The sequence below is a fragment of the Carettochelys insculpta genome, chromosome 5, assembly GCF_033958435.1.
Source record: "Carettochelys insculpta isolate YL-2023 chromosome 5, ASM3395843v1, whole genome shotgun sequence".
Classification (NCBI taxonomy): Eukaryota; Metazoa; Chordata; order Testudines; family Carettochelyidae; genus Carettochelys; species Carettochelys insculpta.
The window spans coordinates 108,675,115-108,690,902 of NC_134141.1; the positions used below are offsets into that span (position 1 = coordinate 108,675,115).

At 42.1% G+C, this 15,788-nt stretch overlaps 1 protein-coding gene across 5 annotated transcripts in view; it reads right to left on the reverse strand.

Moving 5' to 3' along the window:
* Positions 1-1,752: 1,752 nt before the first annotated feature.
* Positions 1,753-15,788, reverse strand: part of MALT1 (MALT1 paracaspase) — a 75,303-nt gene continuing 61,267 nt past the window's right edge. For all 5 annotated transcript variants that reach the window (XM_074995729.1, XM_074995727.1, XM_074995728.1 and 2 more), the window contains 3 exons: positions 14,847-15,004; positions 8,611-8,736; positions 1,753-6,594 (listed from right to left, as the gene is read on the reverse strand). In XM_074995729.1, the coding sequence (XP_074851830.1) occupies positions 6,145-6,594; positions 8,611-8,736; positions 14,847-15,004 (734 nt within the window). In that variant the 3' untranslated portion in view covers positions 1,753-6,144. The remainder of the gene's footprint in view (positions 6,595-8,610; positions 8,737-14,846; positions 15,005-15,788) is intronic.

A 15,788-nucleotide genomic window follows, 5' to 3' on the forward strand; every position in this document is an offset into this window, starting at 1 on the left:
TTATTGGTTAAGGAAATGTATGTGTGTTGCAAAGAAAGGCCCTGATTAGCAAATAGGCTAAAAGCCTTAAAAATAAGTGGTAAGGTCAGAAGGAATAAAGGAGGGAGAATATCTGCTACAAAGAATAATGAAAATAAAGGGAAGCTTTTTAAAAAGAGAGCCTCTGAGCACTAAGGGTGAACTGTGTCAAATTGTTTTTTAGTTAAAGTCAATAATTGGCAATGACATCACTTGTTAAAAGATATACTCATGTTTTAAAGGAATCATTCATTACCAATACCTGCTTGACCATGTTGAAGCCAACCAATATAGTTCTCAGCACCCTGTGGTTTAGGTTTATCTTGACCAAATGCATATAAATGTTTTGTTAGCGTCTGGATGTAACGAATGGCATATTATTGAAGCTTTTTCGGAATGTTTAGAGCAACTGCATAAAGTAGCAATCAAGCTTTGGATTTAATAAAAATTTGTTATTCAATTGGTGGTTGTTGATTTCCCCTATCAATAATTTTAAATATCAATTCCAACAAATGCCTTTTTCTTTAAACTTTGCAGGTGAATGAATTTAGAGTACTGAATAATCTTACCTTAGTTCTTTCTGAGGCAGTCCATTTCCTTCAGTGATTAGTCACTTACTCTTGTAGTACTTCCTAGGTTATGCCAGCATCTGTCACTCCTCTGTCAGTTCTTTCTTGACCTTCCTTGCAAACTCTTTCCTCACTTGGGTACTCAGTTCAATGGTAGCTTACAATGTCTCCCATATTCTATGTAATATACATGTTCCAGCAATCTGAGACTTCTTTCTGGGATATTTTCCAATATATCCTGCTCTGTCAGCTAGCTTACTCTCACATTTGTTGTTTTGTCTTTATATGAAGTGTCTAATATCCTCAGTCATCTGGGATAGTCAGCCTTTAATCTCTTTTGTTTAGCCACAGTCATTGAGCAAGTCTCTATTCTGCATTGAGCATGCTAGACAAAGTCAAACTGGAAATAAGGTGTGAACTTCTAAACAGTAAGGACAATTAACGATTGAAATAAGTTTATGTTACATTCTCCCTCACAAATTTAAAATCATGATCTTCCATTTGTGGCTGCTTGTCTAGGGTCACTTCCACCTCATTCAGACATATCTGCCTCTGGAGAACCTTCCTGTTCAATGAACTAGCTTATCCTTTAAACGTGTGGGAGTGAGCAGCTACATAGGCACTCACACATGGGTCTTATCTAGTTTTCACCAATTTTATATGCCTTCTTAAATAATAATTTGAACTCCCGCCACCTTTTATTCAAATCTCAACCAGCTTTACAAGCAATCAATGAGGTCTGGTCACCCCAAAAGGGGTGTGTGGTGGGGATTCAGGTACAAAAATGATAATGTCTAAGTGTGCAAACATTTTCCAGTTTTGTGTGTTCAACTTGAGATATCTACAGGCGCCTGATTTTTGGTAGGTACTGATCCAATACAACTGCAGCTGAAACTTAGGGGAATTTCATTCAGATAGGCTCAAACTGTATCTAAAGTTGGCCAAAACCAGACATCCAAAAATACCGGCACAGTTTGAAGGACTGGCTATGTAATGAGTAATGCCATAGAACGCTTCCTATTTCTATGACAGTCACCAGAAGATATAGGTGCCACTCTTGACTTTAAGATCATTTTTTAAAGTCACTAGTCCATTCCCCATTTCTATTATTTGCATTGTCTTTAAGTGGAATTGAAAGTAAAAGTGACACATGCTACTGTATCAATCTTTTTCTGAATTACTTTTTATTGCAACAGTAGAAAACAATTAAATTGTAATAGGAACAATAAAATTATGACAAACTTTTAAATAAATACCCTATTGTTCCACAGGTTGTACCTCCCTTGCTCAACGCCCTCAGAACACGACTAGCCCCAAACTAGGGAATATTCTGGACTGGGGAAATCAATGCAGCAAAGGAGCCAGCACTGACCCAGAGGAAACTGGGGGAGGGGCACTTGGGAAAAGAGGCAGGGTGGCTGGGGAGCCCCAGAGGAGCTCAGTGAGGCCATGGCCGCTGGGCTGTCAACTGGCCCCTGCTGCTAGCCACAGGGTTGCGTTCCTGGTCCCTGGCTGTGGGGCTCCACAGCCACCTTGCCTCTTTCCCCAAGTGTCTCCCCGCACCATTGAGTACTACAAATGAGCTATTTGCAGCACTCCAGCAGCTCTGGCAGGGCAGGGGTGGAGTTACTGTGCAAGGGGCCTGGCTTTTCCCTGTGGGTGCTCCCAGGCTGGGGCAGTCATAGGGATGCCAGACCACAGATGATGTTGGATGATAGAAGCACAGACTACAGAGGTCCAACCTGTACCTCTTACCTTAAACTATAATTTTCATTTAAAATTTAGTTTATCTAAAAAAATGTTTCACTATTTATACTCCTCCAGAGAAGACTAAAAGTGCCAGTCCATTTGCATTTATGTTAGTTATTTGTCATTTAGTTAATAAATAGCACACTAACAGAGGTAACTGAAACTAGTTATCTTTCAACATAGATGAATGTATAGATTTCCTTTCTTTTTTTCATTAAACACCTACACACAATAATGCAGTTTACCATTTTCCAGAGTGAGTCGAGACATTCAACATTACTATCATTATGTAGAATTACCATACGTAGAATCTCTTCAATATTCCAGCCAAAATATCAGATAAAATTTGTTATCAGACCACAGAATTGCAGGATTGTAACTCCTCCCTTCTAAACTATATCATTGTTCAATGACCACATACCTGAAAAGCTCTGACGCATTCCACATACATCTGTGCAGCATTTTAAATTGATTAACTGAATATTAACGTAGATTTTCAAGACCAATAAGCATTTCTTCTCACCAATGGGTCATCTATTTTTTTCCTGCCTTTTCATTTATTGTGGAGATCTGCAAAATTTTACTAATGCAGAAATTACTTCATAATTGCACATAGTGTATTGTAGCAGAGCGGTTACCCTGCTCTAGGAGAAAAAGGGTTAAACTCAGCCCTGTGAGAGGGCTGAGGCTGGAAGTGCTAGCAGCAGGGGCAATTAGCTGCTAATTAAGACTGCAACTAATTAGGGCCCAGCAGGGGCTATATAAATAGACGCTCCCTTGAGAGGAGAAGGGATGTGAAGACTCTTGTTCTAACTGTAGAGTAGGTGTGACCTAGCTGCCAAGGAAGCTACAGAGGCTTCCTAACGCAGAGTAGGGCTGGGAGAAATGCAGGCAGGCTGGGGGAGCTCTTGCCAAGCAAACCCCAGGCTACAGGGCCTGAGACAAGATTTGAGGGTATTAGGGCTGCCACGAGGCAGCCAGGGCAAGAGAGGCCAACAAGAGGTTGGACCCTTTGCCAACAATGAGTAGCCATTTCAGACTGCAGTTTGCTCCCCCTAGATATGGACCGGCAGCGAGCCACTGAGGCATGGTGGGCATTGGAGGGTCAGGGTTCTCTGGGAAGGGAGAACCTTAGAGAGTGTTGGATGCTGCACCAGTACAGTAGCCTGAGGGAGGGAACAGTGATCTATGAGGGACATGGCTGCTGATTTAAGGTGGTGGAGAACAAACAAAAAGGCAGGTAAATAGCAGGGGAGATACAGGCCAGAACAAGGTGCTATGGAGGCTGGACTAATTCCCTGAGCAACTAGTAGGAGGTGCCACAGCAGCTGAGTCATAAACTGTTACATGTATAAAAATGAAATGCACAGCTACACAACCTGTAAGCAACATTGCTAGAGAGAGATGAGGCTCATTTATGTCTATCGATAAGAATCTAATTGAACAGTGATATCAGTCTTTTTTCAGAGCAACAAAATATTTTATGATATCTTTAGAAACTTATCTCGTATCGCTTTGACACTAGTGTCTAGGCATACATAACTGCCTGCAGCTTTAGTTCTAGTAAGGAACAAAAAACCTATAACCTTGATCTCGCAATTCACGGAAGCAGGAGAGAATCTTGTCAACACCAACAAAGTATACAGAGGTGTCCTGGTGATCTGTTGATTTCAAGATTGGTGCCTAAACACAGAACGTTTGTCCAACAGTGCTTCTGCGTCTCACACCTTTTGCAGCCTGAGTTGGATGTGATTCTTCTCCTTCATATCATTTGACTGAGTTTGCAATGGGTAATTAGGGATTTCACATTTGTGGATAAGGTTTTTTATTGAAAAAATAAGGAATTTATTTTGGCTCAGAGAGGAAGGTATAGAGCTATTTTTGTAACAGCACAGCAGGTATATGCATGTTTCCAGAACACAGTTTGGTATGCTCATATTAATGCTAAACAAACTTACAGCTTAAATTTAGCCTCATACTTCCACTCCAAAACAAAGGGGACAATAGTCATTTTTAAAAATTTACATCCAGTCATATTCCTGGAGAGATTTTTAAGGCAAGGCTTGGCAAAGATCTGGCTGGAATGATTTAATTGGGGGTTGGTCCTGCTTTTACCAGGGGTTTGGACTAGCTGACCTGCTGGGGTGTCTTCCAACCCTCATTTTATATGCTCTCTTCTGAAATCAGGTTAGCAACAAAGTTGTAACACTTTGGAAGAGCATCAACAGTGAAAACAGCTTCTCACCATTTTAATGATCAGTAGTGAGGCATCCATCATGATTCTGCAGCTTCATTCCATCTCTGATTTGTGGTACAACATCCTTAATAATTGTTGATACAACTTTATTTGGCCAATCTTAATAAAAAAAGAATTACCCTTTCCTATCCACCCTGCTTTTGTCTTTCCTCCACTGAGCTTGAGCTATCTCCTGGTTTCTCCCAAGAACTGGACATCAAGGTTCCACAGAAGGAGGCTGATAAGTTGCAGAGGGTTCATAAAAATATGAAAATGACTAAAGCACTACAAAACTAACCTTACAGTGATAGATTTAAGGAGCTTGATTTGTTCAGTTTAAGAAAAAGATTTAATGATGTCTTCATCACACCATATAGGTATCTACATGGAGAACTAATATATGATAAAGGGCTTTTCAATTTGGCAGTCAGATACAAGACAATCCAGCATTTGGAAGTTAAAGCTAGACAAAAATCAGACTGTAATAAGGTGCAATTTTTAAAAACACTGAAGGCAATTAGACACTGAAATAATTTATCAAAGTTATGGAAGTCTCCATTCTAGATACATTTTAAGGTCACAAATGGTTTGTTTTAAGATATTCTGATTCTAACAGGAATGATATTGGGGAAGTTCTATATCCTGTATTACAAAGGAGGTCAGACTGGATGATAACTATGGTACCTCCTAGTCTTCAGATCTATGAATAGTATATATGCTCTGCCTGCACACATTTTAAAGAAGTGCAAGTTCCCATTTTTAAATAAGTAGAAAATTGGAAAGTTAAGTTCAACTGATAGTGCAGGTTAGACCAAGAAAATCTAAAAATCTATTGATGATTTAGTGATTACTCTGCTATTTTAATTACATTAATAAAGTATACATATAGTTTAGTTTCATTAATATGGACATTCATTTCACTGCTTTCCCTGATTATTGCTCACCCATTTCCCTAACTACTATTTGTTCCCAGTTTGTTGCACAGGAATAGCGATCCCTGAGGTCAACAAAATATCAAGGTTAGAAACAAGTACATCGTTCAAGACATAAAAATGGTATGTTACTAGAGAGACACGTCATGAATGCCTGAGGAGATCAAGTATTCCTAGAGCATGTGATACAAGAATAAGGCCTCAGTAAATCCTCCCCATCACAAACCTGCAATATCCTCTCACTGTAATATACTAACTGCCCTGTTGTTTTACTGGCTACAATAGCTACAGCCAGTAACAAGATGCCTGCTGATCAGTTCCTGAGGGACTCCTGCATACCCAGTTCACGGTTCTTTCTACTCCCTGTCTCCTACCACCAGCTCCCCACCATTACCCAACACCTGTCTTCATTGGACAAAAAAATCCAGAACTGAAGTAGTAATTTGTACTTCTTTTTTTGTCTCTTTGGATCTGAGAAGTTTCCCAGAAGAGAATATCCCAACCCACAATTCTGAGTACTGCCTTTGCACTTTTTAAGCCCTTTCTCTCGGAACACGAAAACACTGCATAGAATGTACAAGCAATGCTGGAGTGCCTTATCCCAGGATTGATGGACTTGTACATTCTGCAGAAATCACAGCTATTGCTTTTTAGACAATCTGAGGCTGTTGGAGAAGCCGAATGCCAGGTCAACAGTGTCATCAGTTGTTTCTACTGGTAAATTATTTCTTCTCACGTGAGATGCGTTATTCCATGCTTCTTGTCTTGAAGTTAGCTTATTCAAAGTCACATTGCAATGGCATGCTTCTGGCTGTCTGAGATGGTCTGAATGAACACAGTTTTGATGGTGAATACCTGGATAGGAATTTGGGTGACAGTGGTTAGCAGAGAGGTAGTATTCAGCTGCCACTGGGGTAGATGCTTGGGTATGGAAAGGTCTGTTGGACATGCAACAGTTTTTCCTGAATCCATGATGAATGCCTAATTTAGCAATAAGAGGCTTGCCAACATTAACCTCCTTCCTTTCATCCATGGAATCCTCTATTCCTGGATATTCATAATGAAGACAAACTGTGAAGATCAAGTGCTCCTGTGAATGACAAAAAAAATAAAATTACTTCTTCCCTCAACTGCAGTAAAATATTTTTTAATGAAGTAATTTTGTCTGAGGTAGCAGTTAACATGTTTTAAGTACAATAACAAATTGATGTACAATAAGTATAATAGCCTTCAGTTAAACCTACATTTTACACACAGGGCCAAACTATGCACAAACAGGGCCAAATTCTGTACTGATTTATGCTCCATGCACTCTCACTAGAATCAATGAGGCTGTAAAAGATGTAAACTCACTGCTCCCTTCACCCTGTGTTTAAATCTATCTACGCTTAACCACCCAGAGACCTCTTGTCCCTAGATCCTTGCCCTGTGCTCTTCAAGATTATTTCCCCCATACTGTTCTCCTCCTTCCACCATGTGTTAGAGAACTACCTATTTAACAGAAAAGACTTTTCCGTCTCACTGTAGCTGTGTCTACACGTGCATGCTACTTCGAAGTAGCGGCACTAACTTCGAAATAGCGCCCGTCGTGGCTACACGTGTCGGGCGCTATTTTGAAGTTAACTTCGACGTTAGGCGGTGAGACGTCGAAGTCGCTAACCTCATGAAGGGATCGGAATAGCGCCCTACTTCGACGTTCAACGTCGAAGTAGGGACCGTGTAGACGATCCGCGTCCCGCAACGTCGAAATTGTGGGGTCCTCCATGGCAGCCATCAGCTGGGGGGTTGAGAGACACTGTCTCTCCAGCCCGTGCGGGGCTCTATGGTCACCGTGTGCAGCAGCCCTTAGCCCAGGGCTTCTGGCTGCTGCTGCTGCAGCGGGGGATTCATGCTGCATGCACAGGGTCTGCAACTCGTTGTCGGCTCTGTGGATCTTGTGGTGTTTAGTGCAAGTGTGTCTGGGAGGGGCCCTTTAAGGGAGCGGCTTGCTGTTGAGTCCGCCGTGTGATCCTGTCTGCAGCTGTGCCTGGCACCCTTATTTCGATGTGTGCTACTGTGGCATGTAGACGTTCCCTCGCTGCGCCTATTTCGATGTGGTGCTGCGCAACGTCGATGTTGAACATCGACGTTGCCAGCCCTGGAGGACGTGTAGACGTTATTCATCGAAATAGCCTATTTCGATGTCGCCACATCGAAATAGGCTACTTTGATGTAGGCTTCACGTGTAGACGTAGCCTGTATGTGTGGAATTTTTTCAATGACATCCACAGAAGCACTGGGAGGAGTATTTCAGCTATATTCATGGGATGAGTAACTTTCACTTGAATTTTAGGCAATATATTTCCACCACAAATGAAATACAAGTATAAAGTGCCATTTGCACCTTGTTTGAAATTATATAGATTTTTTGGATTATCCCAATTTCTAAAATGGCAGCAGAATAAGACAACACTGATCAATATTTCTCTCTTCATCACATGGACCCCTACTAACACTTAATTTTTTTGCAGTCTCTAGAAGTTTTTGTGCTTATCTTTGGAACAATGTGACGGAAAACAGAGTTGGTAGATTTCACATATAGCAGAGAAGCTAAAGTCATAAAATCCTATAATCTACTTCTGATACTTTTACACCAACATTTAACTATGCATTGTGAAAGTGATTTAAAACATGGTCACAGGTTGGACTGAAAAGAAGTGAAAACATTTCCAATTTTTACTAGTGACCTCAATTTATGAGTCTGCTTTAAGGCATACATGTTCTTAGTGAGGAAATAGATATGGAAACATGATATGTACAAGGTGCTATAATTCTCCTCCAAAGAATTCAATCTACCTTTTCAACCTCAAAGGAACATTTTCTAGAGTTGAATTTAAAAGACGCTCGTGGAACAATATGATTTCATATTCTTTGGCTCTCTCTTTGGAACACATTTGCCATCTGTCAGCTACAGAAGCAAGGCACTGAAGTGGGCAATTATTGAAAATATTCAATATTCGTTATACGAGTTATATATATAACCTATCTCTATATGGAGTTCCGAAGCAAAATGATTAACCTGTACTTTATAAATAAATGGGTAAGAAAAAAGCAACACATTAACTACCTTTAGTTTCTGCAGTGAACTTAGTCGAGTATAGAGACAGTGTTTGGGGAGATCCTTTGACACTAAATAGCTGCCGGTTTCCTCAGGAGTCCCTTTATTTGCCTCTTTAGGGTCCACATCCAAGTCCTGTTGCCAAAAAAAAAAAAAAAAAAAAAAAAAAGTGTGTGGGGGGGTGATAATTAAGTTATAGTTATAAGAACTAGAAGAACACTGTAAAAAGGAATATTTGGCTTAATATTTGAGTTCAACTTTTATTTCTACACAATTTATTAAAATTGAAAACTAAAAAAAGTTATTTTTCTTACCAAAAAAATTCTATATACAAGATTCAACTGATATTAGAGTCACCTTGGCTGCCTAATTCACCAATCAAAGATAGAAGTGGTTGTTTGCATTTCATCTTTGTCTTCCTAGAACAACTCAGAGTAGATTCTTTCCCCATTTTTTACATTTTTTTTTGAAGGACAAGTTTCATTTTCCTTTCTTCTCTCTTCCTTTCAGGTATTTCCTCCTCTCTTATCATCACTGTTCCACTTCAAATTGAGAGACCAAAACTCAGGGTGTTGTCACAAGCAGCCCATTACCACTGATAGTATAGACAATAGAACTTTGTTCTCCTAGATTTAACTATACTAAGGTAGCATTAGAAAAATTAGTTTCCATTATAGGTGCCATTTGCAAAGTAAAATTGTTCTAAAGCTGCTCTACAATTAGTAAATTTTGATAAATTCAGATTATAACACTATTTCCTCCAAGATGCCCACATGTCCTTGAGCCTCTCTCAGGGAACTAACACTATCAGCTACATAATGAAATAATTCAGGGAAAAAACAAGTGGCACCCAATAAGATACACAATAAACTTGATCACTTAGAATCTCGGCTGTGTCTATTAAGGTCCTGATCTGTCCTTGGATCTATACAGGCAGACTCCAATGCCCAGGCAGAGCCACTGATCATGCACTTCTTACTGAAGTATCAGGTCCTTAAACTGTAAGTGATCTGGGGGCAAGGAACTTGTCTCCATATTCTTAACACCAGACATGCTGAACAATGTTGTATATGGTGATAATACAGAAGGTTACTACAGGAGAGAAAGACAGTATATTAATTTACAAATAGTAAATCTCCATACAGTCACTATTCAGACAGCACCAAAAGCATCCTAGACTCTTCAAAGGAAGATGAAAACAAGGATCCTTAATGTTACAGTCCTGAAATTCACTGTACTCTAGCTACAGTGACCAGAGGGAATCTATGTAGTGCACCTGCATGTGATGACTCGTAGGAGCATGGACTAAGTGACTGATCCTGTGAGTTACTGAGGATATAGATATACTAGGAGATTAGGTCGAATTTACTAAGGTGAATTTTTTAGCACCTAGTTTCATAAAGTTGAGTGTGCATATCCTCACTGGCACACAAATTTGAAGAAGTGCATTCCCATTACGTGTGGACAGCTTCGACTTTGTCAGCCCTGTACTGTGGGTACCCATTCCACAGTTTCTGCTGCTCCCTTGCATTGTGGATTAAACTCCCAATGTCTGATGGGAGAATGCAATGCCATGGCTGGTTCTGGATATGTGTCATCAGCCTCCCATGGTGCACTTATCTCCTCCTCCTCCCACTGGAAAGGCATGTCAAACAGTGTTTTCATGCCCCTTTTTCACTGGGTATTCATGCGGACACCAAGGCTAGCATGGACCTCAGCCAGCTTCAAACTGTTGAGGCATGTATTGTGAATACCTCGTGCATTATGCTGCAGTATGCGCAGAGCCTAAGTGGCAGCCATCACAGCAATGAAGCCTCTAAAGAGGACATGGACATTTACATATGTGAAAAACTGGAGGAGGAGGAACAAGGAGGTGCTGGCTGCACTTGATGCTTTGTACACAATGCAGCACCATTTCTGGTGCCATGAAACAAGGCCAGACTTGTGGGATCAAATTGTTATGTGTGTATCGGACAATCAGCAGTGGCTACAAAACTTCCGCATGTGTAAGACTACTTTCATGGAACTTTGTGAATTGCGTTCCCCTGCCCTGAAGTGCATCAATACCAGAATGGGACTTGCTCCGACAGTTCAGAAGTGAGCGGCAATGGCTCTGTGGACACTTGCAGTGTCAGACAGCCACCAGTCACTGGGCAATTAATTCAGAGTGGGTAAATCTACGGTGGGGGCTGCTGTTGTCCAGGTAGCCAGGACAGTGACTTTTGGAAAAGTGCCAGACATCATGGATGATTTTGTTGCAGTGGGGTTCCCTAACTGTGGCAGGATGATAGGGGGAAATGCACATCCTTATCTTGGCACAAGACTACCTTGCACAGCGTACATAAACCACAAGGGTTACTTCTCTCTGGTGTCACAGGCATCAGTGAATCACAAGGGCCATTTCACTGACATAATCATGGGATGCCTGGGAAAGGTGCATGGTGCGCACATCTTTAGGAATTCTGGTCTGTTCAGAAAGCTGCAGAATAGAACTTTCTTCCCAGACCAGGAAATTACTAGTGGAGACACAGAGAAGACAATGTGACCCTGGGATATCCAGCTTATCCCTTACTCCAGTGACTCACAAAGCCAGGCACAGGCAGCCTGGACTGCAGTAAGGAACAGTTCAACAACAGGCTGAGCAAGTGCAGAATGGCAGTAGAATGTGCACTTGGCAGTTTGAAGGCCAGGTTGAGGAGTCCATTGATATGGTTAGACTTCAGTGAAAGCAACATTCACCCTGTTCCATAATTTAGATAAGAGTAAGGGGGAAAATTTAATGCCGGGCTGGAGTGATGAGGCACATCACTTACTACTAATTATGGGCAGTCAAACATCAGGGAAATAAGGAGAACACAGATAGGGGCACTGCTAATCAGGGAGGCTTTGGAAAACAGCTTTATGAATAACCAGACAGCTAAATAACAGTCATGTCTGTTGCTGTGAAGGGGGTGCCCCCGTATGATGTGTGCTGGCCTGTGAAACCTGTAAAACTCCTGCCTTTGTGCAACACAACCAATAAAGACAGTTTTTGAGAGGTTATGCATTTTTATTTAGGGGACAAAATGAAGTACAAAGTAAAGGACTTCCTGAGAGGTGCTTTGGAGAGGGGTGACAAGGGCAAGAGACAGTTTTGCAACCACAGGTGTGGGTATGTGCAACCACAGAGCCTTTTGCTCTGAGAAACGTCTCAGGGGGGCTGAATGGAAATCTGCCCTCGACTTGTTCCCCCATATTCTGGAGCACTGAAGGGGGAAGGGTGCAGAACAGGGCCAGGAGGGCATGTGGTTCAGCATGGACTGCAGCATGGCTCTGTGCTCATCTACCAGGCACCCCAGGAGCTCTCTTTGATGCACCATGAGCTTCAACATCTCCTCCTGGATCTGGACTACGCAATCTCTGAGAGATCTCCTCTCCTCCTGATCTACCTCTTCTCCTCTAGCGTGGTTCTTCTCCATGCATTTAACTGTGTCAAAGCTTTGCAGACAGCTTGCATGTGCTCAAGAAATGTATGTTCCTGCATTTGTTTTCACCTTCTAGTTGATGCCAGTCTAACAGCTGGAAGGAAGGGGCAGTTGTGAAAGAGATCATTGTTGCAGACACTGCAACAAAACATAATGAAGGACCGACATTAGGGAGACACATATACTGCAGATAAGTTTTACAACACACAAAGTAATTTCATGAAAGAACATCTGTGGGAAACAGTAGGGATGTGTTATGTACAAGGACAAACTTTTTGCTTTTAGGAGTCCTCTGTGGCACAGAGATCTTAAGGGACCAACTTGACTTGGTTCACTTCGAGGCATGGTAAGACAGATTGAGGCATGCTTTCAAGCCACATGAGGGACCATAGATTCAAAAAGCAGCTTCTGCAGCTGTGCATGCTGCAAGGGGGAAGGAGGACATGGAGGCCGTGGCTCTTGTGGTGGCCAAGTGCTTCCCTGCCCCACTCTTTTGGGACAGCGAAAGCTTCCCTTCCCCCAGAAGCCAGGGAAAGGGAAAGGGGGGCAAAGCAGTACAGCTTGTGCTATTGGGGTTGTGTGGTGCTTGCAGTTGCTTTGTGCTTTCCCTCCTTGCTTTGCCAGGACAGTGAAAGTTTCTCTTCCCCTAAAAGCCCTGGGAAGGGAACAGAGGAGTAGGCCAGGCAAGGCAGAGAAGCTTGTTCTATCATCGCTTAATTCCTTAGAGTAACCTATACCTTCCCGTTTCCTTTAGGTTACAATGGAAGATACCAGCCTTCTTAGAGTAACACACATTGGCCGTGTCTACACTAGCCAAAAACTTCGAAATGGCCACGCAAATGGCCATTTTGAAGTTTATCAATGAAGTGCTGAAATACACATTCAGCGCTTCATTACCATGCGGGAGGCTGCAGCACTTCGAAATTGACGCGGCTCGCCACCGCGCGGCTTGTCCAGACGGGGCTCCTTTTCAAAAGGACCCCGCCTACTTTGAAGTCCCCTTATTCCCATCTGCTCATAGGAATAAGGGGACTTCAAAGTAGGCGGGGTCCTTTCAAAAAAGAGCCCTGTCTGGATGAGCTGCGCGGCGGCGAGCCGCATCAATTTCGAAGTGCCACAGCCGCCCGCATGCTAATGAGGCACTGAATATGTATTTCAGCACTTCATTGATAAACTTCAAAATGGCCATCTGCATGGCCATTTCGAAGTTTTTGGCTAGTGTAGACACAGCCATTGATAAGGAACGTATGCTGACTGAATGTGGACAGAAGGCTGGTTTTTATGAGGCACTGCTCTGTGCTGCAATGATGTCAGTTCACTTAGTGCTGGCTTGGCACGGAAAAGTGTTCTATCAGGGAATTCGGAATAAGGCAGGCCTCCTCAGAAACCTCAGGAAGAGAATTCAAGAGTACCTGCCTGAGAGTTTTCTGGGTATGTGCAGGGAACACTGCCACTCTGTCTCCAGATACATTAATAAGTTGTTCTGGGTGGGGTCTGGGCTGCTTAGATACAGTGCTCAAGAGAGATCACACCCAATCACTGTAACCCACTTATAACATGTTTAAAACTGAGAACTCACCAGAGGTGCCCTCCCTGTCATCAGAGTCCAGCAGCAACACATCATGGGAAGAAGGGATATGATCCAAAGTTATCAAAAGTCGTGACAATCAGTGAGGTCAGCTGCTTTCTTCACCTGCTCACCATTCTCCTCCTTTTCCTCATCTACCGTGTCTTCCACACTGCTGCCAGAGGTGACCTGAAGAATCTCTTGGGAGGTATCCATGGACTGTTTGTGGACAATGGTTGGGTACCCCCCTATAATTCAATGCAGCTGCTCACAGAAGCAGCATGTTTGTGGCGATAACCCAAGAATGCCAGTTTGCTTCCTTTGTCTGCTGGTATGCCTGCCTGAGCGCCTTTCTTGTTATGCAACACTTCTGGGCATCACTCGTATACCCTTTTTTCACCATGCCCTAGGACATCTTGGCATAGATGTCTGTGTTTCTTTTGCTACTTCGTAGTTCCGGCAGCACAGCTTCATCCCACTACCCTGCAGCAATAAGGTCTTGGATCTCCTGCATGCACTATGCTTGACTCGTTTGACTCTGGGAATTCTTTGCCAGATGTGCTGCGGAGGTGTGCTGCCTGCTCCACTCACCATGCTGGCCAAACAGGAAATGAAATTCCAACTTTCCCGAGCTGTTTCCTGCACACCTGGAGAGCAACATAGCTGAAAGTGATGGCCAGAGTTGTCACACTGGGGCACTTCGGGACAACTCCAGGAAGCCAAAAACTTCCAATTTCACTACGCTCTGTCTGCACTATCCTAACATCAACCATGCAAGGTCAAATTTGGCGTTACTCCTTGTGAAAAGCAAAGTACCAACATTGACTTTAGAAGCTCTTAAACTCAGTGGAACAGAATCTGTAGCATGGACTGATTGCTTAGAAAAATCAACCTAAGTCAGTTAAGTTTTACTTAATGTCCTCGTGTAGGCCTGGCCTGAGAGTTTGCAGCTCCCACTGATTTCAAAAGCAACTGCAGGCATTTAGTGCTTATAGCACTTGGCCTAATTGAGAATTAGAAAGTAACAGAAATCAGAATATAAAGGGAAAGGGAAGAAGAGAGATTCAGCAAGATCATAGGATTTGTTGCATATAAGCATCTTGCTTGATTCAAAATTTAATTTTTGTTCCCTCCAAGTTGAAGTCTGGCACAAGAGCAGAAAAAGACAGCTTATATACAGCACAATCACTGAAACACAAATAGGAAACACTTACAAGTGGGAAGTCTGTAACATATGCATTACAAACTAGTATTTCAGGAGGCTTCTTTACTATCCTTGTATAGATGATCATGACGTTGGAAAATTCGGCTGCAAACCCCAGCTGAATCTGAACACCGCATTTAAAGTCAAGATACATACTTTCCGGAAGTTCTGCAAACAAACATGTTGGATAAACAGGTTTAAAATATTCTAATAAAAGCCTAACATGTGTCTGCCATTGTTTTCAGCAATCTAAAAGGACATTCTCCTCCCTTCCTATAACTAACATTAAATATTTATACTGTGATAGTGATTAGAAGGCAGTCAGGATGGGACCTCACTTGCTGGACACGGCAGGAAGCAAACAGTAAGTGGCAGACACTGCCAAAGAGTTACCTTTTCAACCCTCACTTTATACGTGTCTTTCCAAATGGGGTGCAAACAGAGTAACATTTTACATGGCTAGAATAAGGATGTCTATACAATACTGGTGTAGCTAGGTTGGCAGAGACCTGAAGTACAGATGTATCAGCTTGTGCTGATAGAAGGGTTTTTCTTGTCAGTGTAAGAATGTTACCTCTACAAACCATGTTGATGAAAGCATCTTCTACAGCTGTGTCTGCATTGGAGATGCTGTTGGCATAGCGACACCAGTTGGACACCTCAGTGACACAGCTATGCCAATTTAGCTTCCATACTGTAAGTTCTTGATCTGGTCAAGTTAGCTTAAGGCCTTACCTACACAGTCATATTTTACCACTTCAACTACTCCTTTATAGTTAAAACAATACACTGGTCTTAGAGTGTACACAGTTGAACTAGTACAAGCATCCTTAGCACACAGAAAGGGAAATAAGAATTATGGAGGTATAACCAGTATCAGTGAAAATAACAAAATCAAAAAAACCCTAAATGAAATACGTATGCCAGGAAAAAAAAAAAAAGGCCTGCTTAC